The 27,262-nt window shown below is 43.9% G+C and overlaps 2 protein-coding genes across 10 annotated transcripts in view; both read right to left on the reverse strand.

The window, feature by feature from the left end:
* USP49 (ubiquitin specific peptidase 49) overlaps nt 1-6,167 on the reverse strand; it is a 50,537-nt gene extending 44,370 nt beyond the window's left edge. For both annotated transcript variants that reach the window (XM_077334515.1, XM_077334520.1), the window contains exon 1: nt 6,103-6,167. The gene's annotated coding sequence lies outside the window, so the exon portion shown is untranslated. The remainder of the gene's footprint in view (nt 1-6,102) is intronic.
* A 5,656-nt stretch (nt 6,168-11,823) lies between these two features.
* MED20 (mediator complex subunit 20) lies at nt 11,824-27,209 on the reverse strand. 8 transcript variants are annotated; one of them, XR_013230429.1, is made up of 5 exons: nt 27,055-27,169; nt 23,242-23,414; nt 17,091-17,344; nt 15,888-16,248; nt 12,374-12,554 (listed from the first exon to the last, which is right to left on the reverse strand). XR_013230429.1 is itself a non-coding variant. In XM_077334567.1 (4 exons), exons 1-4 carry the CDS (start codon nt 27,066-27,068, stop codon nt 12,339-12,341), a joined length of 639 nt encoding a protein of 212 aa, XP_077190682.1. In that variant the 5' UTR covers nt 27,069-27,209; the 3' UTR covers nt 11,824-12,338. The 8 variants fall into 8 exon arrangements, 7 of the variants coding, with proteins under 7 accessions (XP_077190682.1, XP_077190684.1, XP_077190681.1 ...); XM_077334567.1 differs by lacking the exon at nt 15,888-16,248 and having other exon boundaries at nt 11,824-12,554; nt 23,242-23,396; nt 27,055-27,209; XM_077334569.1 differs by lacking the exon at nt 15,888-16,248 and having other exon boundaries at nt 11,824-12,554; nt 23,242-23,386; nt 27,055-27,190.
* Between the last annotated feature and the right edge of the window lie 53 nt (nt 27,210-27,262).

Below are 27,262 nucleotides of genomic sequence, written 5' to 3' on the forward strand. Positions count from 1 at the left end.
GACGCTGCATGTTGGCGACCTCATGTGGAGGGTCCGGAGTATAACAACAGCGAAAGGTAAATATTGTACTATTTTTAAAGGGTGCAGAAATCCCCTTAGATCTGGGCTGATTCTGCACTTTGTTTATTCTGTTGTGGATCCTGCTGAATTCAGATCTATTTGAATTCAGGTATTTCTCTATCCTCCCCCTCAATTGAAATAGAAAGTGTTCTGCACTCGATTGGGAAAGCTCAGAACGGGGAGAGGGGGGAACCAAGCGCAGCAGGAGCCTCTTCCTTTTCTTGAATGGGGTGTGGGGGTAGGAGAATTGGAGACAGCAGAGAAGGGGAAGAAACGCAAATCTCTGCTGAGAGAAGTTAGGGCTTCTGGAGTGCAGTCACTTTAAGACAAGCCTTGCAACTGGGAACCAGGAAGACTATGAACTGACGCCCTGGCCAATCAGGGAAGACTGCTTTGTCTACAGTGTTGGAGGCACAGTTAATTAGCAAAGAGCAGAGAGCTACAGAGAGAGGGAAAGATAGAGTCATCATGAATCAATCATGCTTGTTGCAGAGGGAAAATTTAAAGTGCCCATAATCAAAATGCAAATCAAATTCAGTGTAGATGGAAGGGATTCATTCGAACTGGGCCTGGGTAAAAAGCCCCATGCAGACTACACCATGAAGGCTTTCCTCACAAGCACTGAGGAGACAATGTTGAAGACACAATTAAAAAAAAAAGTTGTGAGTTTTTCAAACACTGGCTACCTATATACCACTTTCTAATTTTCTTTATATAAAACTGTGGCTGGGGAACTCTAGAAGTATCTTGATGACATATCTGCCCTTTGCTCATTTCATTCTGGCTTCTGGCCTTACTTTAGGATAGAATCAGTATTCCTAGTTGCGATTCTTATAGATTAAGCAAGTGCCTCATTCCTGAACTTATTTATGTAGAATATTTCTATACCACCTCTTCAGAGATCTCTTCAAGGCAACTTACAATTAAAACCATAAGAATATAAATTTATATATCTGTAATTTTTCACACAACAGATCACTTGCTGCTTCTAAGGTGTTTAAAATGCTATACTGGAATTGGAGATGATTTGTATCTTTAGTCAATGATATACAGAAAGCTATAGGAGACAAGTTGCCTATGATGTGGGATCTGTCATGGATAGTACCATAGGAAGAACATCTGGATTTGGGTTTCACTAGTATGCAAATAATACCCAACTATACTTCTCATTAAATAATCCTCTGGGTGGTGCAGTCTCTGTCTAGGGATAGTACTCTTCTGCCATAATCAAGTTACTGAGGGAGAGTAAGATGAAGATGAATGATGAAGATGAATCCTGTCAAGATGGCAACAATGCCAGTCAGCAAGATGTCTGTGTTGATGAGACAAATTTAGAGCACATTTAGAGCACCTTTAAGACCAACAAAGTTTTATTCAAGGTATTAGCTTTCGCGTGCATGCACACTCCCTGAAGAATCTGTGTTTGATGGAATTATGATCTTTACTCTGGATGGGATCCAGGTCCCTAAAGCTATTAGTGAGGATCTCCCAGGTCTTGTTATTCCTCATTCTTTTATCAGAAAAGCAGGTGATTAATAATATGGATTTCCAGTTGCATTCAGCACAAAACCGGTCTCCCACCGGAGACCATGGATCTTCCTATGCTGACTAAAGCCTGAGTAACTCACTGTTCATGGGGCTGCCCTTGAAAATATCTGAAAAACTTCAATTGGTACAGAATGTGGCAGCCTATATAACATTAGCCAGAAGGAACATAATAATGCAATTTTAAATTGTTTGCTTGTTTGCCATCTTGTTTGTGGGTTCTATTGATGGTTGTGTTTAATTTTAAAGCCCTTCATAGTCTCATATCTGTTCCACATGTAATATTTCTGGTAAGGTCTTGGAGGAGGATCGTGTCTCATGGCTTAAGTGCCACTCAGTGCTTACTACGCCCTCAGGGCAGCTATCCCACCCCTGAGTGCCTCCTCCGCCAACTGGCTTGCCTGTCTGTCCAGCAGCCAGCCAATCGCCTTCTGCCCCCCCCCTAACCACCCCTTCCTACCACTACCCTCTGAGGCTGAGAGCTGCCCCTGCCGGCGAGTTCCATAACAGCTGCCTGCAGCCTCTTCAGGTCCTGGGGGGAGTGGGAGGCCGTCCGCAGAGTTCTTCCACCCAACCCCCCAATCTAGTGCCCGTTGTATTCCTGAATGCTTGGCCTCTAGTATATTATATATATACTGAAGCACAGCATGACCTCACTCTGTATGAGCCTGCATAACTACTTCACTCAGCATGGATGAAGATGACTGCTTCACTTGGCATAGTAATATTTGTTGAGTGCGTGTTCCCCAAAAGAGCAAGTACTTGCTGCTCAATTACTGAACCTGTTTATTGCCTACTTCAGCCCTCTGGGATGATATTATAGGGAAACCTAGGTGAGCTTAATCTCTGATGCAGTTTTATAAGAACTGCAGGACTGAACGGTTTAAATGGGCTTTTGGGATCCCTTGACAGTGGAGATGTCCTAATGATTACTATGCCTTTGTGGTCTTTAAGAGCAACAGTCTCTTAAATGAGCATTATAACTAGCAATTCTTATTATCTGTGTTGCTTTAATACATTTATTGTATTTAGTTTTTTCAGTCTCTTACTTGCCGCAGGTTTCAGTTACCTGGCAGAAAAGCTGGCATATAAATAGTTTTTAAAAGAAATATTCCCTATGTTGGTACGGTCACCTGATAATGCCTTCTTACTACCTAAAATAAATACAAAGGTATATAGAAGCACTCTCAGTTCCTATAGCCCAGTGGTCCCCAACCCCCGGTCTGGGGACCGGTACTGGTCCGTAGATCAGTCGGTACCAGGCCGCGGCTCCTCCTCGTCCTCCTCCCTGGTTGCTGCCTCCGGGGCTGCCCTGCCACTCTGCCGCCGGCTCACCATTGGTGCTCTCCAGCGGCCGCCATGGCTGGGGCTCCCCCTCGTCGTGGCACTGCACAGCTGCTGTTGGCAGTGCCCCCCAGCGGGCATTGGGAAGTCCGGGGTGCCAGCAGGAAAGTAAGTGGAGCAGGGGCTCAGGTGGTGGCGGTGGTGGCGGCGGCGACTTCCCTCGGCAAAAGACTACCCCCCCCCCAGGCCTCAGTAAAATTGTCAAGCGTTGACCAGTCCCCAGTGATAAAAAGGTTGGGGACCACTGCTATTGCTCATTTCTCGAACACTGTTTATATGAATGCTTGCCAAAGCCCTAGGAAGCAATGAAATATGTTAAGTAGGTTTTTAATGGATAAGGCAGGGCTAGAATAATCCCAGGTGCCTGGTCACCCAGAAATCTAAAAAGCATACAGCTAGTGCCTAGGACCTAGAAATTTTCTCACCACCATAATATAAAGGAATATAATTTTAAATATACATTGACTAATGAAAGTCAGATAAAAATGAAATAAAAGGTTAATTTATTTAATTTATTAAACCTAGTCTTTCCTTCATCCTCTCAACAACAGCACATATGCCAATGTTGAGGCACTCTTTTCCGTTTTTCCTTCAGTAACGCAGCCACTCATGGGCAAAATCCCTGCAAAAGCCTGAGAGTGCATCAGAAATGTAGCAGCTTGAGTTTGTTATTGCAATTAAGTTTTATATATTTAAAATAGTTGCCTTATATTATTGGATAAAGCCAACTAAATAAATACTTCAGTTTCACCATTATATGTTACAACCACAGAAAACTGCATCAGTTACTGCACTGTACATTTACATTTTGAAAAGATGTGTATTTTCCATGTCTATAGTTACCAATTAAATGGCATAAAATCTTGATTCTTTCAAATAGCAGAGCTTGGTAAATTACTAGAACTATTTTTTAATGTACACAGTATGATTAGAAACAACGTTCTTTCAGATGCAATATAGTGACTAAAGTATATTTTACTTGGAACCTACACAGCTTTTAGACCCTTAAAGGAACAGACGTACTTACCTAATTCAAATCACAAGCTTTAAGATTCTGTGCACAAGTACCACCAACCCAACTCACATCTGTTAAATTAATTCTAGTATTCTACAAGTATTTATAAATAGAAATATTAAATATTTTGAAATCTAATTTTCTCCATTAGATTCAAATTTGTTTTACACAGTAAAAAAATGTTTTGCCTCCTTATACTGCAATTTAGTTTTAAATGTGACCAACAACAAAAATATTATTTAAAAATACAGTGTCTAAAGAATAAGCAAAAGAAAGAAGCAGAGATACCCAACTTGACATCTAGTATTCTCTGCATCATCTGAAAAAACAATTAGTGAAGAATTAATGTGGGGGGAGGGAGCGTAAAACTTCATACCAAGTAAACAAAAGATTCTTTCTTTCTTCTTCGTACAGGATCAGGGATCCAGCAAGATTTTACATAGCTGGAACCCCAGATTCGATCTTTACATTCAGTAGGTGATTGCAGCAACAACGACATTCAATATGCTACCAATTCAAGATATGTTCATCCTACAAAACTACTTAATTTATGGGAAGAAAATAAACTTCAGTTGTGTCACACACACTGAAGCTTTTTAAGAAACATATTTTCTTTAAATATAACACTTTCTGTTAACTTGAATGAGGTAAGCCGGTATACATTTAAAATAAGGGATCCTTATACCACCAGCATTCTGTGAAAACTGATTGCCAAGCAGTTTATTTTACATATGAAGGCAGCACAACAGTTGCATGACAAACAGCATTTGCAGAGGAATTCTTGAAAAAGCTGATCACATCTCATAAGGCTAAGTGTCCTCATTTGTGTTAACACCAGGGACACCCGAGTCCCATTATATGAGTCTTTTTCTCAAACAGCTTCATCAGTACTGCTACACACACAGTCACACAAGCAACAACAATAGTACTTTGGTAAAACTCTTCTTGTCAAATAACTATTATACCAGTGTATTTAATTTGGGGCAGAAGTGAGGAAATGTCACAAGATTAAGGGATAAAAAAATAAATGATTAGGAGCACAACACTCTGAAGGGGAAAAAAAGTCTGCAACATCACACTGGAAATGAACCACCTAAGCATCTTACTTCAGGCAAACAAAGAACTACATGCAGCATAGCAACATCAATATGCACCATCCTGCTGCCCATCACTATCAGAGTTATCTTCTGCACTGCCCATGCTAACACCCCAAGAATGTGATTACTCCTTCTTACAGCCGTAGCTCCACTCTGGCTACCTCTCAGGACTTCTTGCAACTCTTGTGCTGCTTTCCAGCTATAGAGGACCTTATTCATTTCACTACCACTCACTCTCAAATAGCCCCTTGTTCGGCAACCACCATACACTCCCAGTTCCTAGTTCCTCTCTGCCTTCCTTAGCTTTATTTCCTACATTGTTCTCGGCCAGTTGGTTGAAGACGGCACCCCCCCCCCTTTCCGCCTGCTGAGCCCTCCAGCGCCCCACACCAACCCTGCCAGTTTAATAAGCCCCTGGTTCCTCAAGAAGGGCAGGACTTGACCCTACAACCTCTAGCTCATCCAACCGGGGTGGAAGTCTGTTGTTATTAAGCATTTAAAGCCCAATCGCTGTTCGCGTCTTTGCCTGCTCAGCCACAGGCGGTAAGTCCTCTCAACTCTCCTTTTCAGTTGGCGGGGCTGATGCTCTTTCCAACCCGCACACCGGGCAGGCGCCCCCTCACGAGGGGTCAACGCCTCCCCCTCACATTTCAGTACACGAAACCTTCCATATCGGTTACCGCGAGGAGTTGGGGGAGGGGGGCTAAGACCCTTCCTCAAGCCCTCCACTATTTCAAGGAGGGGGTCAAGACCTCTTCCCCTCTGTCGGCCTGGCCGAAGGGGCAGCTGAGATCCCCTCCAGGCCAGAAGGCAGGGCTTCAGCCACCACAGCCCCACACCTCCAGTTTGGAACCTCAGCCCCCAAGGGGTGGAGCACCCTCGAACCTCCCACCCCAATTCGGGGGGTCAAGCCCCCCCTTCCCAGGGTCGCACGTGATGCCCCCCCGCTCCAACCCAGGGACGGGTCTCTCCCTTCCCCCCGTTTAGGGTCTGAGCCCCAAGGGGATAAAGCTCCCGCCTCCCTCCGGCCCCTTTATTTACCGCCATCATCAGCACGCGCGAGCTGTCACCAAGCGCGAGACACCCCAACCGGTGCCTGACACGCCCCCTCCCCGCCATTGGCTGAGAACCTCTCCCCGCCCCGCGCTGTCATTGGCTGAATCGCACGCCACACATTCTTTCCTTCCCACCCCTGACTGATGGTGCCGTAAGTCTACTCGCCATTCAACGATCCAGTTTACGCCCCCTGCGTAAGGAGGCTCCTAACAGTTTTCTTTGACCGTTCTTTCTTCTCAACGCCAAATGCGCAACGGGAAAGAGCGGGAACCGTCTCAACGATTTACGCTAGTGACGCGTCGGACGGCGCGCGCGTGTGTTGGGGCGGGGGGCGTCTTTCAGGAGATTTTCTCCAAGCGGCTTCTCACAGCGTAGTTGACTGAAAAGCTCGAACTCCCTCGCTGGGTAACGAAGCATTAATTTACGGCACTTGCGGAGGGGAGCGCTTGCACTGCGCGGCTATCTGAGAGATGCAAGACAAGGAGCGTTTCTCCGGAGGCGGAGAATGCGTTGGCTCCGCCCGAGAGTTGCGATTCTGAAGGCTTTGTGAATCGCGGGGGCTAAGTTTGGTTGAGTCACAGGAGGGTAAATAAGGATGTTTCGGAGACAAAGGGACTCTTAAAGGCGCAGAGCCCCATTTCGCTAATCCTCCCCGAACCCTCTGCAAGGGCCTGAGCAGTGGCAGGCAGGGTCAGATCAGGCCTTCCCGCCAGGGCGCAGTTCAGGCCCGGAGGCGCCTGGTTGGGGCTCCAGAGGCAGGTTCACATGGCCTTATGCGTGAGCGCACATGCACACGAACATGCATACACGCGCGCGCGCGGCATGTGGGAGCAGCACGTGGCGCTTCCGAGGAGGTGGTGTCGGGTGGATTCCCTGGAAAAGGAACCACCAGTCGGGGAACGAGTCTTTGATGCTTAATGAAGTTGGCGCTCCCTGACCAATAAGGAAGGCACGGAACAGCGTGTTGTTGAAACCCACAAAAGCAGCACGGACTAAAACACAAATGGTTGAATCACTTTCCTAATTATACAAAAGCTGACCCGAAAGGCAGCCGTTTGACTGAATCCCCAAAGTTTGCAATGCAGGGTCAGATAATTTCTGCTGAGAATCTGTCCCACTTACATGGAAAGCAAGTAAGGTAGCATTAACTTTTCTTCGATTCGCTGCTTTTCAAAACAATTTATGTGGAAGTAATACAGCAGTAGTACTCATAATTTGTACCTTGGGTTACCTTTTTAAATATATTCGTTCAAAGTCTTTTGCTTAACTGTGCTGTATAACACAAAGCATAATATATAACCAGCAGGCAAAGTCCCATACTGTGTAACTCGAAGCTTTGTTCTTTTAGCCATTACTAAAATCTTGAGGAACCCCACCTCTACTTGTTGGGGTTTTTTAAAGTTTCTAATGCTCGTTGTTAAAAAAAAAACAAAAAAGGAAAACCCTTAAATATAATTGCTAACTGAATGTAGGGTGCACTATATAGTTACTGACCTATGAAGGTATGGGGAGAGTCAGCTAATCAACATTTTTAAAATTATGCAGCTGACATCTTTCTTGTTACACTTCTAGCTACCTAATATATTGCTCAGCTCCAGCAAGCATCTGTAATAAGGCAGAATCCTGTTGAATTTTAACAAGGTTTGAATAAAAGCCAACCATATGGAGATCTTTCTGACCAAGTTTAGTTTCTATCTGCTGCTATAACCAAGCAGTTCATTACTTGAAGGAAAAGAAACTCTTCCATGTACCAGTTTCATGGAAGCATTCTTAATGACATCTAATTTGAGCGGTGATTAAAGAAAACAGTCTAGTCACATGGTATTTCTATAAGGTAAAGGTATCTCCTGTGCAAGCACCGAGTCATGTCTGACCCTTGGGGTGACGCCCTCTAGCGTTTTCATGGCAGACTCAATACGGGGTGGTTTGCCTGTGCCTTCCCCAGTCATTACCGTTTTCTATAGATAATGTTTAAATTAAACAAAAGTGAGGGGCACGGGATTAAAATAAAGCGCTCTTTCAGGGCTGTTTCTTAAGTCATTTTGCACTTTGGTAATGTTATACGAATAAATGCATGACACTTGAGGCAGAGCACAGGTAAGTAAAATTGCTCAAACCCATTTACAAAGACACACTTCACATCTGACAAGCACTCGTCTGTTCCAGGATACAAAACATCTTGTAGGATGTTGTGTAGTTGCATGAAGTATACAAAGAACACAGCTCTTCACTTTCCCCCCTATAAATATATGATGTATAGTATTTAAGACCATGTATTTTTTTCAGATGAGCCTCTTGTGGCGCAGAGTGGTAAGGCAGCCGTCTGAAAGCTTTGCCCATGAGGTTGGGAGTTCAATCCCAGCAGCCGGCTCAAGGTTGACTCAGCCTTCCAAGGTCAGTAAAATGAGTACCCAGCTTGCTGCTGGGGGGTAAACGGTAATGACTGGGGAAGGCACTGGCAAACCACCCCGTATTGAGTCTGCCATGAAAACGCTAGAGGGCGTCACCCCAAGGGTCAGACATGACTCGGTGCTTGCACAGGGGATACCTTTACCTTTACCTTTATTTTTTTCAGGTCTTAAAAAAAGGTATTATCTTTTGAATGACGGACAGTTATGTCATTAAAAAAAATTCCTTGCACCTTTTGAGGGGGGGGGTATCTTACATTCAGAGCTGCCTTCCTTTCAAGTAAATATTATATATCTCTGATTGATGCTGGGACAGTTGTAGGAACTTAAGCCAAAGCCGGGAGGGGCGTGGTCCCAACTCTGACTTCAGAAAATTAAAGAATGTTAATAGATTTCCATTAAGTTTTCTCTTAATGACATTTCTGGTATTTGATGTGTTGAATCCTCTGTATGAACTCCATGGAAAAACAAAGCTAATCTGTTTCAACAAGTCAGGCTCTAATCCTAAATACTTGATTTTTCTCATGAAACTAGAACATTTCCATATGAGTAGGACAGAGGTGCATACGTAATGAAGAAGAGTTGGCTTTTATATGCCGCTTTTGTCTCAGAACGGCTTACAATCACCTTCCCTTTCCTCACCCCACAACGGACACCCTGTGAGGTAGGTGAGGCTGAGAGAGACCTGATATTACTGCTCAGTCAGAACTGCCCTTTGAGGGGCTATGTGAGCCCAAAGTCACCCTGCTGGCTGCACGCAGGGGAGTGGAAAATGATTAAAAGCCACAGCTTCTAGCCTATGCTGGCTTTCCTTTGGAAGGCACAACTTCAACAATCCAAAGATCAGTCTGAAATCCATGCCCCATTGAAGCAGCAAATATAAGAGTCAAAACTTATTAAAAGCAAACCGTAGTCCATATATCAAATTCAATTCGGTTATTAGTATTTTTAAGTTACTTACAGTACATGCAATATTCTGCACATGTTATGAATCAACTCAGATCTTTCTGGGCTCACAGCCAATAGACGGAGTTGAAAATACTTAATATTTAGCAAGGCTTAAGAAATGACCACCTACCAATAAAAATCATATTTAATTAATAGGTTTGGCAGCATTTTCTTTCCAGAGCCAATTCATAATACTAATTGTAATTTTTGTGCTGTGATTTGTATAGCAGCAATGTTTCCCAGTTGCTGGACTCTGGGTTGGATCCTACCAATCAGTTCTGCCAGCTCCTGTTCAGTCCTAGTTCTCTGCCCATATGTAAATTCTGAAAACTAACCATCTCTTTTTAAATCCAGCTAAATTCACATTAGGGAAAAGATTGTCCATAAAAATCTTGTTAGATTTAATTTAGAGTACAGTTTGCATGGTGTTCAGGCAGAATAGGAAGATAACCCTCTCCAGAAGTATTCTACCTCATTCTGTAAACTAAATGATTTCTGTCTCACATACAGTAGTTCCTGAATTTTCAGAGTTTATATTTTGAATTCAAAACAAAATCCATATATGGGAAGGAATGGGAAGCAGTTGCAACTGTGTATTGTTCCTTCAGTTATGATGTTGCAGGGGGTGGGGGAGTCTTGATGTTGCCAGTACTAGATTAAAAGGAATAAGATCTCCCTAGCTAACCTTATTCTAGGACACGCCACATCTCTCCTGCAGTAGCTAAAGTGGCATGCCCTCTCCAGATCTTTCTACTTCCCCTACAATATATTGTTAAAACAAGTGCACAGATGCTCCCACATGGGCCTTAAAATGCAAAATTATTTGCCATGGATGGCTAATGCCCCTGGGTTTCTAGCAATCACGCTTCCTGTACAGTAAATTGCAATTCAATCACAATTACAAATGTAATAAATAAACCATAAATCCTTTGTTTTTATTTTCCTTTCAGGAATAACACTGCTTTTATTCCCTCTCAGCATTCTCTTCATTTCCTGTGTTGCTGCCTCTTATCTTCCTATGCTGTACATGGTGACCACTGCAGTGGTGCCGACCTACGTACTGATGGATGAGAAAAACGTTCTCTGAACTCTTAGTAGGCAGCATAGCCCTCAGGGTGCTTGCTTATATCACATAGACATTCTAAGGACTATATTCCCCAGCATACACTCAAGAGAGGTCCTTTAGAAATGGTGTTTGCTGCCTGGAGGGATGAAATCACCATCAGCTGGTCAAACTACCAGCACCCTATCTACCTCATGCCACAACTAACAGAATTCACTCAAGTCACAATATAATAACTGCAGGCAAGGGTGGGAGGAAGCAGGTGGCAACAGAGGAGAACGAAAGCTCCAGTGCAGAACAATGAATTGATATTTGTGCATTCTTTGATTACTCATTTGGTTTGATTATCCAAATGAATGGAGTAAATGAGCCCTTTACAATTTATTTGGAAACAAATGCACATCCTACTTCATAGTAATTCTACTCTGAAGAGCAGTTTTCAGTAGTTACGGAGTAGTAGCATCCTAGGACTGTTGTTAGCACAGTATGGAGTATTATGTGATCTCCCTCACAGTATTACTGTGGGTGTGGTGTTGGAACTCTGTTACCACTGCTTAAAGCAGCACAAGATCAGTTTCACAGGCTAGAGAGTTAATATGAGGACAGCACTTATTACAAAGTAGCATGGTTAGTCCATGCTGTTTACCAAGGTTTAGACCAGTGGTTCCCAAACTTATCTGGCCTACCGCCCCCTTTCCAGAAAAAATAGTATTCAGCGCCCCCTGGAAATTAATTTTTTTTAATCTTCTCTTCTTTCTTTTATGCTTTCACCGTCCCCTTACAGTTATTCATCACCCCCAAATGCACCTGTGGCCCATCACCACCCCCCTGGATCGCTGCAGCACCCACCAGGGGGCGGTAGCACCCACTTTGGGAATCACTGGTTTAGACGAAGATGCCAGGCTTCAAAACGAAGCCAATAAGATTGTAGCTTAACAGCTCTTTATTGTAGGAAATTCTTAAGAGGTTATTGAGAACTAACATAGCTGCAAAACCAAAAGAAAAAAGTTCACAATAATGTAGTCAAAATCAGTTTTAAAACAAAATATCAATAAGGATGAAAACACTAGATTCATCAATCAGCAAAATGCTTGCTATTTCAGAAGATCTTGCATGGTTATACCTACGTGCTTCTATGTCCTCGTATTAAAATATTTTGGTATCTTAGATTGAAATTTCAGGTTGTATGTTTTGCATGACCAGATTGTTCTTTCTATACTAACCAGATATTTACAGGGTATAAGGCAGAATATTTATCCCAGAAAATTACAGACATTAAGCTCCTGGTATAGTTCTAAATCCCAGCATTTTATTATTTTATTATTTATTTTACAAAGATAGTAGGAGGGCAGAACTCTTAACATTAAATTTGTTTAAGTTTCCATCCAAAGAATAAGATGTCCACAAACTGCAAGAAAAACATCTATGAAGTTCATAGTATCAAATGAAAATATAGCTCTTTCATTAAAATTAGTAGTAAAGGGCTTTCATGTTCATCACCAAAGTTATTAAATATAATCAAAGCCTACATTTCTACCTGCACACAATTTGAACCTCTGTGTTTCTGCAAGTAATTTGTCCTTCATTTCCAGTTTTTTTGAGGGACTGTTGCTTGAAGAACCCAGCAGAGCAAAATAAAGAAATATCACTAATATGTAAAGTTGTAGGATAAGATACCATTGTATCCCTCTAAAGAAGCAGGACTTTCCTTTGATGTAGAGAGAAACTTGTAACCTGGAGTGCTTGGGGGCAATAACAAGCAAACAGCTGCTAGCCTGAAAATAGGCACTATGAAACCTTCTTCATCTGATCCCTGCAACAGGTACCTGCTGCTGTTTGCGAATCTTGTTAAAGAGTTCCATGTACTGAACCATTGTGTCAGCTGGGCTGTAGATACTGTCGTGCTTGTTGCTGAAAACAGAAGGGATTCCAGGAACATGACTTCCCATGAAGCTTTGCATGAATTCCATCAACAGGTTCCAGCAGTCATTGGCTACCACACATGGACAGTATTCTACCTGGCAACAAAAAACAGAAGTGGTGAAACAGCCAATGATAGCCACAGAGGAGGCTATTAACTTTCTCATCACAACTACTGTGAAAGTAGAATGTTCTGTGGCAATCAAGAACTCCTTCCTTTGGAGAGGATTACTTGCTGTTGAAACAAATAAAAAAGATGTAAGTAAAAGAAATAGCAAAAAATAACATTCAGAGAACAGTTCTCAAATTAATTTTTGTACAGCTCATCAGTACTGCATAACACTAAAATTATACTATTCACAGTCACTAAATGCCTACTCAAGTAAAAAAAATCTTTTATAGCTACTGGATGTTGTTCGGGTTTTGGCAAGTATTGGTAAGGATTTCCCCCCCCCCCAAAAAAAAAAAAATTGGGAAACTACCAGTAAAGACATCTTTTCTTGGCGTTTATCATTGACTCTTGGCAGACATTGTCAGGAAATTGCTCTAAACTACTTACAGATACACATGGAACACAGAAAAGAAAGACTATAAGGCCTCAGGGAATGTACAACTATAAGAACTCGGAGCTTTCCATTTCTACCTCTATGTGACGAAGGGAGCCTTGAAGTCTATATCCCCCCCCCCCCAATTTTTTTTTGTAGGTCTAAGATGCTAATAGAGCCTCTTGTGGCGCAGAGTGGTAAGGCAGCAGACATGCAATCTGAAAGATCTGCCCATGAGGCTGGGAGTTCGATCCCAGCAGCCAGCTCAAGGTTGACTCAGCCTTCCACCCGAGGTCGGTAAAATGAGTACCCAGCTTGCTAGGGGGTAAATGGTAATGAATGAGGAAGGCACTGGCAAACCACCCCGTATTGAGTCTGCCATGAAAACGCTAGAGGGCATCACCCCAAGAATCAGACATGACCCAGTGCTTGCACAGTGGATACCTTTACCTTTAAGATGCTAATGGACTACAATCTAGCAAACCAACATAGCTTTGTCTCCAAGCTGCTTGCAACTCCCAGAGAACCACTGGTCACATCATTAATTTTATCTAGCAACCTTGAACAAGGAAAGCCTTAAAATTTAATATTGTAAATCAGGGCAGCAAGGGGTGGGGTGGGGACAGCTATCTTTTATATGCCACATGCTCATGCTCCAAATTTGCTAACCATTCTCTGCTCAGTTTTCTATAGGCTTTAGATAATCACTGTTTAAAAATCTAAACCATGCCCAGAATTTGGCACAAACAACTCACAAACAGGGGCTTGATAATTACATCCTCTAAAGCAGATTTTGATGAGTTATCAAGATTCCAAGCCAAAGACAGCACATCTTGTCACTGTGAAGTTTCTTTTGCAAGCACAATTAGGCCTTAGGGAAGTACTTTATACATTTATATTGAAATTTTAAAAAAGGCTCACCAAGCCATGAATTAAAACAGAAGCCTCATAACAAATGAGCTCTTTTCAACAACAATATTCACCAAAGCCAAATATTGCATTTAATTTTCTATGCTACATATAAGCAACTAAAGTCTATGATGCAAATATAGGTATTACCTGCAAGACAGGCTGGTATGCACTTTTTTGCTAAATTATAATGATAATAAACAAATATTAAAAGGGGATTAACACTTGGGTTGATTTTTTGCTTTTTAAAAACTGGTTCTTAGCTCAAAGCAGCCTGTTACTTAATGTCAGCTTAAAGGCCTTTCTTGACTAAGGCTGAAATCCTAAGAACACTTTACTGGGCATAAATCCGATTAAATAAAGTGTAACTTTCTTCCAAATACACATCTGAGATTGCCCTCTCAGATGATGCCAAGGGTCATAAGGTGCTGAATGCTTGTCTCAACTCCATTAAGAATGTTAGTATCCTTCTGCACAAGGCAGATGCTTTTTGTAAGGACCACTTTCAGATCCACCTTGAAAACTCATGATGCATGAAATCTACAGAATACTCTAGAGCAGTGGTCCCCAACCCCCAGGCTGGGGACTGGTACCGGTCCGTGGATCAGTCAGTACCGGGCCGAGGCTCCTCCTCATCCTCCTCCCTGGCTACTGCCTCGGGGGCTGCCCTGCCATTCTGCCACCGGCTCACCTTTGGTGCTCTCCAGCAGCCGCCATGGCTGGGGCTCCCCCTCGGCATGGCAGTGTGCAGCTGCCACTGGCAGTGCCCCCCAGTGGGAAGTCAGGGGTGCCGGTGGGAAAGCAAGTGGAGCAGGGGCTCAGACGGTGGCGGCGTCCCTCGAAAAAAGACTACCCCCCCCCAGGCCTCAGTAAAATTGTCAATCATTGACCGGTCCCCAGTGATAAAAAGGTTGGGGACCACTGCATTTGAGCAGCTATGCCTGATGTACTGTCACTTTTCACTAGTAAGTTAATTACAGTGGAATCACTGTTCTCTAAGTTCATTGCATCCACTTGCCTGTAGGCACTAAGCAGTATATCTTAGGATGAACCTAAAACCATTATTCTGCACTAAATAAAGACCCTGATGGCAAAGACAACTTGTGTAGTGTGTATAAGGGGCACAAGTACATCATAACTTCTTCTGAAGTTTCTGGATTTAAAAAACCCTCAAGAACTCTGTGCATAGAGGTTCCTGAACCAGAAATCTAGATCCATTTCTTTAAACGCTCCATAACAGATTATGCAAAAAAGATCCCATCTGCCAGTGTACAGAAATGGGCCTTCCCTAACTACCATAACCTACCCCATAGGGTTTATGACACAGAATCACAGAGTCTAGTCCAACCCAATATTTGTCAACAGTAATCTTGCAGGAGCACCAGTGTGGGGTAATGGGCAGAGCTCAGGGAGATCAGAGTTCAAATTCTCATTCAGCCATGAAACTCACAGTCACTCTAAGTCTAAATTACTTCACAGGTTATTGTAGAGATTATAAAAAGGTGTGAACATGTCTGTCCTGAGGAATGGCAAACTACAAATATAGCCCCAAAGTACAAGGTATCTTATTTCATACAGAGGAGACCATGTCTAACGAGGTCACCAACTGATAATAATGGGGAGTGGCCATGACTCAGGGACAGAGTATCTACTTTGCACACAGTAAAAGAATTAGACTGTGGAGGACACGGAAAAAACTCGAGTGTTGTTGCTAGTTAGAGAAGATTGTATTGACCGTGACAGACCAAGGGTCTGACTCAGTATACTGCAGCTTCACGTGAGTCCGAGTACTTAGACTGGTTCACACACTTCCTGGACAAAGGTACACATGGGAGACTGAAGGTGCATGTTCCTCCCACATTACCAGTTCAAAGAAAATGTGTGCAATACTGCCTACTTAATTATGCAGAACAAGTAATATTTAAGTTTTATAGGTGTTGCAAGGATGATATATGCAAGACACTAGAAAACACATACCATCCCACTTCATAAGGTGTAGGATATACTGGGATACACCGCTTCCATTTTCCTAGTAGTCCACCAGCCCTCTGAAAAGCTGATGCTGGGAATTGCAGGAGCCTGGTAGATAATATGCCATACTAAACTACACAGGCTGGCAGTCAGGCAGGGGAAATCAGGTCACACTGCTCCTTGCTATTCCAATGGCAGAGCTTTCGTGAAGGCCTTTCGTGAAGAAGGAGGCAGGTTGAGGAGCATGGCATCTGACCTTCTGCAGCCTTCCAAGGCATTTTGTCCACAAGATTCCTGCAACTCTCAGCATCAACATTTTGGAGATCTTAGGGGGCTGCTTACGAGAGATCTGCCATCTGTTCACAGTCTGTAGAATACAAATCAAGGTTTTTTTTGTTCAGTGGACAGTTTATTAAGAATAACTAATTAAATCTGTTGCCTTAAAGATGGAGCTCAGGTGTAACATATAAAAGTGAAATGTTCATTAATCAATCATAATTTTGATTGCTTTCATCCAAGTGGACATTTTGAATAGTTTATCTTTTATACACTTCTATTACTATACTATTATATTATACATCATTTTGCATGGTTATGATCAGTTTTATTATATCTTTCTGAATCCTTGTCACAATCTTTGAAAGACTGTACTAATCAAGTGTGGATGCATGACAAATCTTTCTGGGGAGTATATACCAGCTCTGTGAAATCTTTAAATTCTGTAACTAAAAAGCCAAATTCCACATTAAGAAAATCAAGAATATGACCCATACAGCAATAGTGCTCCTCACAACTGGGCACCTTAGCATTCTCTAGTAAGAGTATGGCTCTTCGTTTCTTTTTCTGTCGCTCACCCAGTGCTATGGGATGGCCTCTCTGAAAGGGTGAGACAAGCATCTATCCTCACACCATTTTGAAAAGACTGTTAAAAGAGCTATTTAAGAGAGCTTCTGAGGGCAACTTGAAAGTCTGGGACCCTCCTTCTTTATATAATGATGTGTTTTAATGTTTTTAATGGATTATAATTTCGGTATTATAGTTGCCTGCCTAGGGAGAAAGTTGGAATACATAAATAGACATTCATCGAACAGATACTTGCTCCTTGGTTCAGTTAATCATTTGCTGGACCTGAACTAGGCATTTATAACACATTTCAAGTTGAAGCCAGTGACATATTTGCCTTATTCCACGTTTGAGGGATATTCTTACCTCCACAGATATTCCACGGGCACTGGGGCCCATGGTAACGGTGCCAATCTTCACCAAGAAATCACAGTACTGGTACCGGGTACCCCGGCTTTCTATTTTGTTCCCTTTGGCATTTTGAAAGAAGCCTTTCAGTTTCACCATAAGGACGTCAAAGTTGGCATCTGCTATGAGGCAGGGGCCATTTTCAAAGAGAGCGAAACAGCTGAGGGGATATTCGGAATTGTGCATCACGTACATCAGCTTGGCAGCCTGCCCTGAAACAAGAGCAGCATTATTTTCACTGCAAAGAAGATATTCTTCCCCCTTATATGCTTTAAAATGAAACATCTGTTACATCTTCTTTTGTCCTGTTTTCCTAACCATTTAGTCTATTTCAACATTCTACATTTAATTTTTGACATTACAGTGGTTGCTCAGTGGCTTTTTAATGTAAGTAAAACATAATAAATATTAGTTTCATTAGAACTACTATCCCCAGGTATCAACATTTACCCTATCCATAGCATATATCCTTTAACAGTGAATTTATTTAATCAATTCTAATTATATATTGAGCAACCTTATATCAAGAGGAGTGAAGCATCCAAGTTCAAGTATTGGCCAAGTCATTCTTTGTTTACACATTACTAAAATATGTCGTGAAGCCTATATTAAATAGGAACCATGAGATATTACACAACTTATCCAGGGTATGAATCAGGCATGGGGGAGCTAGAGAAGAGATTATTATAAAAAGGTGAGAGAAGGGAGCTTTTAAATGCCCCCACCATTCCTTTGAAACAGTCAGCCTTTCCTTTGGTGCTCTTGACCCCTAACACAAAAGACAAGCAGCAACTCTTAACTAAATAGTGCATGCTGTCTTTGTAAGAAACCTCAGCAGCTTCCCTGCTTTCCCATGAGTAGAGGTGGTTCTGTGTGACTGGGAAACAAAAATCACTGTACCAGTCACAAGCTGATAGCAACAAGGACAGAGTCCAAAGCAAGACAATGTCACTAAATTCTGCAGCCAATAGAGTTTAAAAAAACAACAACTATTACCAGTGCAACCACAGTGAATGCAGTTGGGATAGCTAGATTCTGTTTTCAGAATAAATAATGAAGTTTGCAATGACATTTGCTTTTAGGTTTCCAAAATGTATTATTTGTTTTAAATGGACATGAAAGCACATGAGGAACATGCACGTCAGAAACAGCAAAGTTTGTACAGTCCTAAGCAGCAGAGATGATGAACAATGAGAAAAACAGCCCACCCTTCCATAATGAACTTTCATATCCCATGTCCCAATTCTAGAAGCCAGACAGAACTAACACATTTCCAGATTGCCCTTTGGAAGCATTTACTGGTTTATTTCATTCAGAGGGCATTTCTAAGCAGAGTTCTATCCCTTGACTCCAATAATCTTAGCCAGATGTAATTCTTCTTAGGACTGTAAGCCACAACTTCACAGATGCCAATTTTTGCACAAGGTACTCACTATGCCTGTGAATGCACAATATACTCAGCCATGATTTCACTCAATGGGAGGAGTTCCCAGATCTATTTTTAAAAAGGGGGGTAGGTTACCCCCTAAACTTCATTTATGAATTTCCTCCAGTATCCAAAAAGGAGACAAACTGCATTCTGCACCTGTATTTTAGATGTGCTGGCAAGAATTAACTTTGTGGTCTTATTCATGTGTATGTAAAGCATGAAATGGATGTTTGCCCCCTCCATCTCTTGTCACTTTCTAGCAGTGATGCAGATAAATAAATAAAACATAAGCAACAAGTAAGCAGAAGAGCAACAAAACAACATCAGATGAAATCCTATTTAAAAGCAGAAACATCAATCCTCTCAGAATTTCTTGGTGAATAAAAATGTCTTAATCTGGTACTGAAATGAGAATACACTGGCCCCGTGAATATATCCAGGGAAAATATTCCATAAATGCGGCACTGCAGTGAAAAGTCCCCCTTATCAGTCATTACCCATCTGATTCTCTGAAGATGGGGCCACCCAAAGAAGAGCCTTTGATGCAGATATTAGACCAGACATGTTTCACATGGGATAAAGCTCAACCCTTGGGCCAGCTAGAGCTTTAAAGATCAACCCCCACATCCTAAATTATGCTCAGAAACATATCACCAGACAGTGCAGCTCATAAGCAGTGGGAATTATGCTCTTGATGGTACATTCCCTTTTAATATTACAACTGGTCTAGTATGAAGCCTCCAAACAGTTTATAAAAGCAGGCTCACGTGTAATATCTAGCCAGGGATATTATATGTGCATGAATAATAGGCAAGGCTATCTGGTACACCAGTCTGAGCAAGGCACTATATCCCAAAGATCCCACCTAGACATCAAATGTAAGAGCTGGTCCTATCTCTACTCTTCATGCAGCCAACCTACTCTTTAAGAGGAAATGCAACTCGATTTAAGGAAGGTAGAATACCATCTCCCAATGTCATTGAACTATCTGTCAACACCACTTCTAACTTATGTGGACTGAGCTTCAGTTTATTAGCCTTCACCTATTACTAATTCTAGGTGCCCATTCAGCACTTCCACTAACATACATAATATATAATATAAATATAAAATACAAACGAACAAATCAAAGATTGAGCCCAAATTGCAGCAGCAGAGAGGAAAGGAAACAAAAGAACCGGAGGCAAAACAACTGGTTCTGTTTCAGTGTTTATGAACTTTCAAAACGGGTGGTCTATTCCGTAACATACTGGGAAAATATTTGATGGCCACTCATGATCAGGAAGAATCTGAGCCAAGTGGCCCTTACAGCTCAGACCTGGGCTGTAGTGTTATGACAATCTGCCTCCCCCTTTCAAGTCTACAAGTTTTCTGGTGAAAACCTGGCATTATTATGACAACTTCTGAACTAGGCCCCAGAATGTGTATTAAAAATACACTCAATAAGATAGAGACAGTGAGATTTTTCTATATACATAAGGGAAGTAACCAGGTTTGCAGAAAAAACTGAAATCTAGGAAAAATACATTTTCTGGAGGTGGTTAAAAACCCCAAGATAATAAGCAATAACATCTATTGCTTTAAAAGATGAATGCCTGATGATATCCGTGTGGTCATTTGGAGGGTTGAATCCAGAACAATATTGATGAGTTTTTCCATTTTAGTTTCTGTAACTCAAAGGCAGAGGATGAAAAAGGTAAAAGGTGGAAGTGAGTAAAGAGGAGAGAAAATGCAGCTGAATGGGAGAGAACAACACAAGGTAGTTAGGTGAGGAAAAGTTTCCAGAGGGACAGAGGGGGAAAATGGAAACCGGGGGAATGAGATAAAGGTAAGTTGAGGATGGAGAGAAGGAAATGGAGAATGGAATGAGACTATAAGGACATCTGGCTGATCATCCATCAGGACAGTGGTCCCCAACCTGCGGGCCGCGGACCGGTGCTGGGCCGCGAAGGCCATGGCACCGGGCCGCGGCTCCCTCTCCCCACCCCCCCCACAGTAAAAATCTTCCCAGGCCGCAAGCTTGCGGCCCGGGAAGCTTCTTACTGCGGGAGGGCGGGGAGAGGGAATCAGGGCCGGCCGCGCCCGTGTGGCCGCGGCCCGATGCGTGGGCGCGGCACCCGGGCGCGGCCCGATGCGTGGGCGCGGCACCCGGGCACGGCCCGATGCATGGGCGTGGCCCACGCGGGCCGCGCCCCGATGCCCTGCCGGTCCCCAACCTCAGAAAGGTTGGGGACCACTGCATCAGGAGACAGAACTGAGTGTCACCTGCACATTGGTGACGCCCAAAGCTCTGAATTAGCTCAGTGAGAGGGTGCATAAAAATGTAAAATAATGTCAGGGAAAAAATCACACCTTGTGGAATCCCACAAAGGACCTGGCAGTAGTATGACTGTCCCTCCCCGATTGCAACCCTCTGTCCTTGACCATGGAGAAAGGAGGTGACCCACTGAAGGGCTGTCTCTCAGATTTCCATGTTGAAGAAGAACAAGAGTTGGTTCTTATATGCTGCTTTTCTTTACCTGAAGGAGTCTCACAGTGACTTCCAATTGCTTTCCCTTTCCTCTCCCCACAACAGACACCCTGTGAGGTAGGCAAAGCTGAGAGAATCCTGATATTACTGCTCCGTCAGAACAGTTTTATCAGTGTTGTGGTGATCCTAGGGTCACCCAGCTAGCTGCACGTGGAGATTCAAATCCGGCTTGCCAGATTAGAAGTCTGCACTCCTAACCACTACTCCAAGCTTGCTGACAAGAGAGCAAGCAAGAAAATCATGGTTTACCACATCAAATGCTGATTAAGCAACATCAGCAGCGCTGACCTGCCTTGGCCCAGCAGATGCCAGAAATCATCCATCAGGGTGACCAGAGCTGTCTCAGAAGCCCAACTGGAATGGATCCAGAACTGATGCTTCATCCAAGAATGTTAGCAATTGGTCTGCAGCAACCCTTTCGATCACCTTCCCAAGAAATGTAAGATGTGAAAAAGGGCAGCAAATGACCAGGTCCTGGGCATCCAATGAAGTTTTTTTTTTTCAAAAGGGTGAACCACTGCCTCCTTCAGGCTATACAGGATAGAGTCCCTGTACAAAGGGACAGATTTATGATTCCTCAGAGTAGCCCGCTTATCTTCTTGTTGCTCGTTTTCAAGAGCCATGAGGGACAGGGGTCTAGAGGACATGTGGTCGGCCTCATTGACGCTAACAATTTGTCTACATAGGACTGCAGAAGACAATGGTAACTGTCAAAGCACTCCTTCAAAGGTGACCAAGGGGCCTCCAGTTCCATTACTGTGTTATGTGTTATATTCCAATCTGATCTGTGTGTTCACTCAGAAATAAGTCTGCTGAATTCAATGAGACATTTCCAAGTAAGCGCTTTGGATCCAGCCTTAATATGGGTTTCTGCAATTCTTTATACCTGTGATATGCACAGTGAAAGACCAAAGCAGGTTAAGGACCTGAGCACTGTTCTGAACTACAAACTGAAATGCATATATTGACACATCTCTGTGTCAGTAAAGATGAAACCAGCAAGATTAACAGACCTTAGGCAACAGAATTGATGCCTGTGCTCACTGCTGACCTCTATTGAAAGAATAATTTATACACAAGAAAACTAAATATGGCATTATATTTTAAAATTGAAAGTTCTCAGAGCCATTTCCACACACTGAAGATTTCCAAATTCTTTCAGAACACATATGCAAGTTTAAAGCTATTCAACTATGACTGCAGCTTCACTTATAAAACCTCAGTTCTGCCAAGAGAAAGAACTACACTGCCTATGGACATTAGTAACCAATAACAAGTTCCATTAACCAGAGTGGAATATTTTTACACTTATAGGATTTCAGCCATGTATGTAGCTACGACTGAACTGAGTTAGTGGGGATAACCAATGAGATTTCCTTGGAATGTGAATTAGTGGGCTGTGAGTTAAACTAAATATGTTTTCACAGCAAATATATGATAGTTTGTGCCTCACCAAAGGCCCAGCTGGAGCAAGATATACTTTTCTTTTCTTGTAAGGAACTAGCCGAAAATCCCATTGCGTTCAGGAATGCAATGGGCGCTAGCAGACAGTGGCAGGAAGAGCAGGCCAAGGTTAGATCACATAGTGGATTAGAAAAAGTTTGGGGACAGCATATAAGTAATCTTTTCACAGTCACAGTTAATACTCCAGGGGGTGGTGGGATGGGCTGGCATGGAGATAGAAAACAAACAAGCCACAGTTTTGTCTACACAGATTGCTGTTTCTAGATGTTCTTTCCATACCAGCCCTATCCCCCTAAGCAGATTTAACATCTAAACTGCTATAGTATACTGTCAGTGTAGCACTGAGAAGTCCAAATCCACATTCTGCCATGAAGCTTAACAGGTGACCCAGGATGGCTTTTAGTCCAACTAACGTCACAGAGTTATTTTGAGGCTAGAACTGCAGAACTATGTATGCTGCCCTGTGCTCCATGAAGAAAGGAAAATGTGTCAGATAGCTAGAATGACGTGCTAAACATGCAGTAGTTAAAATATTGTCATTATTGATCTCCATTCCAGGAAAAGTGATACTTGTGGCTATTTCTTTGAATGCACTTACTGCTAGCCTAACCCAGCCAATCATCAACCACTACATATACCTTTAACATCTGAACAACACAAATTATTTTAGAAAATTAAATGCTGACCTTGGTTGCTCATTGTGGATGGTGCAGTGTGGTAGGTTTCACAGTCTACACCAAAAGTTCCCTGTTTCTCTGCTCCGAGTAGTTCCAGTTTTCTTGTTAGGATTTCTACTGTCTGCTGCACACTCTTCCCTTCAGCTATCGGCATCTGAGAAACACTGACACAGGATAAATAGCTGTAATACCAAAGGTCTTAAAACCACATACTCACAGGCGGAACGTCAGCCACTATACCTGGTATGCTTTCTGCATCTTATAATAACTGTAATGGCCAACATAGCACTCCCTTGCACACTGCAAAGACGGAGGTCCTATGGTTGGGTAGGAAGGGTCCATGGGAGGAAGAACGCCTGACCATCCTGGATGGTGAGCAGCTCCAAGCAACTCACTCCGCCAGGAATCTGGGTGTGATTCTGGATGCTTCCCTTACAGTGGAAGCCCAGGTCACAAAGATAGCACGGCTGGCATTTTACTATTTCCGCCAAGCCAAATTACTAGCGCCCTACCTGGACTCAGAGCACCTACCCACAGTGATCCATGCGACGGTCACCTCTAGACTGGACTTCTGCAACTTGCTCTATTCCTTGATCCGGAAACTACAACTGGAGCAGAACGCCACAGCCGGGATCCTTACTAAGACATCATGGAGATCTCATATCCGGCTGGTACTCCAAGAACTTGGCTGGCTTCCAGTTGAATTCTGAATTAAGCTTAAGTTTTGGTAATCATCTTTAAGGCCATATGCGGTCTGGGCCCAGTGCATCTGAAAGACCGCATCCCTGCCTATACCCCCAGAAGAGCTCTACACTCCATCAACTCCAACTGGCTGCGAAATCCTGACCCTAATCCACGTTGGACCCTCATCCACATCGGACCTCAACAAGGGCCAGGGTCTTTTCAGTCCTGGCCCCACCTGATGGAATGAGCTCCCTGAAGAGATCAGGGCCCTGCCTGAACTTCCACAATTCTGCTCTTCCACCAGGCATTTGCTTGAGGCCAACTGACCCAAAACATCTACAGGTTCTCTCTCCCCCACACCCCCAGGCTGAGAGGTAGAACCTACCGAGAGAGTGTCAAAGTTACAGGTCCCTCCCCCCTCAGACTGAGAGGTTGAACCTGCCGAAGGAGTGTCAAAGTTATTGTTGTTGAAATGTTGTTCTAGTTGCTATGTTATTGCTATATTTATATTGTTCTATGTAAACTGTCCAAAATGTTTTATGTAAACTGCCCAGAGTCATAAGGAAGGGCGGTATAAAAATCTAAATAAATAAATAAACAACACACCTAAACAAGATGAGCATGTGATCACAGATAACTGTAACACAAAACTGGGAAACAAAATAGAATAAACTACTGTCAGAAAATTTAGGCTAGGAGCACAAAATGAAACTGGAGAATGATTCAAAATTCATTAATTCAATTCAAATCAACACGTTGGTAATTGGAATACATGTCAGACAATCAAACATGCAACTGTATAAATGGATATCACCAGATGGCCATTACAGAAATGAAACAGATTAAATAATTGGAAGGAGAAAATGGAAAAGTTCTATTTTCTCTGCTAAAATCTGGAGCTGATTGTGGTACACAGCATGAATTGCCAATATGAAAAAATACAATAAATCTAAAGAAACACCCAGGCGCATTCATATTGCCAAAATATAATCTAAACCAGTGGTCCCCAACCCCTGGGCCGAGGCCCAGTGCCGCCCCCCTGCAGCGAGAAGCTCGCCAGGCCACGAGCAAATCGGCCGCCAAAGTGGCCAATTAGCTTGCAGCCCAACAAGCTTCTTGCTTCGGGGGGGGGGGGGGGGAGAAGCTTGAAGCCGCTTTGGAGGCCGATTTGCTGGCAGCCTGGAGGGGCAGGAAGAGGTAGCCACGGCCGACGGTGCAAACGCACACACGCGGACTTGCCGCGTTTGCGTCCGGCGGGACCGCAAACGCACAGCAATTTTGTGCATGCGCAGCACTACCGCGCATGCGCGTTTGAGTCCCCGTGCGTGCACGTTTGTGCCCCTGCCGGACACAAACGCACATGCGCAGGGCCCCGGGACACCCTCTCCCCCCACTCCGTCACAGCGGTCTGCGGCTGCCGAAAGGTTGTCGACTGCTGATCTAAACAACATTCCTGAAGAGTTTAAAGATGATGTAAAGGAAAGGTTTGCACTAAATTCAAATGAACATGAACCAGAAGAGCTATGGATTAAAATCAGAGATGTTATCAAGGAAAAATACTCATAGACTATTCCTGCAGAACAAAGATGAAAAGCCTTGATGTTTAAGTGATGAAAATCAAGGGGGAATTAAACCACGGTTAGGCATACTGAAAGATGAACACGGAACTATGTTAATTGAACAGGACAAAATAAAGAAAGATAGGAACAGTAAACTGAAGAATTATACAGAGGACATGAAACGATGACAGATTCCTTACAAGAACCCTGTGAAGAACAACCACCAATTTTGGAAATTGAAGTGAAAGCTGCACTGAAAGAAGTTGGGAGAAACAAATATTCTTTGGCGCAATCATCAATCAATAGGAGAAATAAGATGCGGACTTATCCTGGGAAGGACAGCCATGAAAGAGCTGGGAAAAGATATTTGAGTGTAAGGACGACCAAGATCCAAGGTAATTCATCATACAATATTCTTCATTACTAGGTATGGCTATCAAAGTTGGACAAAAAGGAAAGCTGACAGGAAGAAAGTTGATTCATTTGAAATGTGCCACTGAATGGCAGTTTTAAGGATACCATGAACCACCAAAAATACGTGGGTTCTAGATCAAATCAAGCCTGAACTCTTCCTAGATGCTAAAATGACCAAACTGAGGCTATCCTACTTGGGGTGCTTAAAGAAGAGAGACAAGGTTCACTGGAAAAGACAGTAACACTAGGAAAAATTGACAGCAGCAGGAAAAGAGAAAGACCCAACAGCAGATGGATTGTCTCCCTAAAAGAAGCTGTGGCCAACAGCTTGCAAGACTAGATTCATATGGGTAGCCGTGTTGGTCTGAAGTAGCACAATAAAATCAGAGTCCAGGAGCACCTTTAAGACCAACAAAGATTTCTTCAAGGCGTGAGCTTTCGAGTGCAAGCACTCTTCCACAGACTATGAACGCCCTCAACCCGGAGCACTACAACAAGCCAGCCTACTCTCTCCCCTTTCCAGACTGTTAACTATAAGACACTGAGGAGACCGTAGGGGCGGATCGCCATAAACACACACATGCGCCAGTAATACATTCCCCTCCTCTTCTTAATGCTATATCCTGCAGTACGGGCAACCCCCATGCTCCACGCACAACACTCCCTTGCATCTCCGCACCGCATTCCCTGTCCACCCGCGGCGGTAACGAACAGGAAGACAGTCAAGGCAGGCGCTACGGCGAGCACCCCCGCCCGGCCTTGCTCCTGGGCATCGCTGAGCTCACACCGCGGCAGCCGCGAACACCCCCGCCCCGCTTTAGCCCTCCGCCCCTCAGTCCCGCAAGGGCCGCAGCCGGCGGCACCAAATAACGCGCGACGACCCCCCCCCCCCCCCGAGTACAAAGCGGTGCTACGCAGCCAGGCCGCGCACACCCCCAGCGGGGTGAAGTCAGCTCGCAGCGGAGCCAGGCGGCCTGCTTCCTTGGGCCACCTCCGGCAAACCGCCCCTTCACACGTGACGGCTCAAACGCCCAGCCTCCCCTCCCCACGCCCCCGCCCCGGCTTCGGGGCTGCAAGGCCAGCGGGGCTCGCGTCGCTCCTCCCGGTATCAGCCAGCCTCACACCGGATTCCTGGCGTCCCCGCCCCACAAGCGAAGGAGCGTACCAAGTGACTCCCATGGCGCCAGGCGCCCTCCCGGAGGGGCCGAGGCGTCTCTGCGGAGAGAGGCAGGGAGACGCCAGCTCCGCCCGCCGGCCAGGCTCCGACGCCGCCAGGAGGAAGTGATGTCACCGCGGGAGACGGGGCGGGGAAGGGCCGGCGTCCGAAGCCAGTCGCTGCAGAGCCCCCAGCCGACGCCACGGGCGCCGCGCCG

This window comes from Paroedura picta, chromosome 4, assembly GCF_049243985.1.
Source record: "Paroedura picta isolate Pp20150507F chromosome 4, Ppicta_v3.0, whole genome shotgun sequence".
Classification (NCBI taxonomy): Eukaryota; Metazoa; Chordata; class Lepidosauria; order Squamata; family Gekkonidae; genus Paroedura; species Paroedura picta.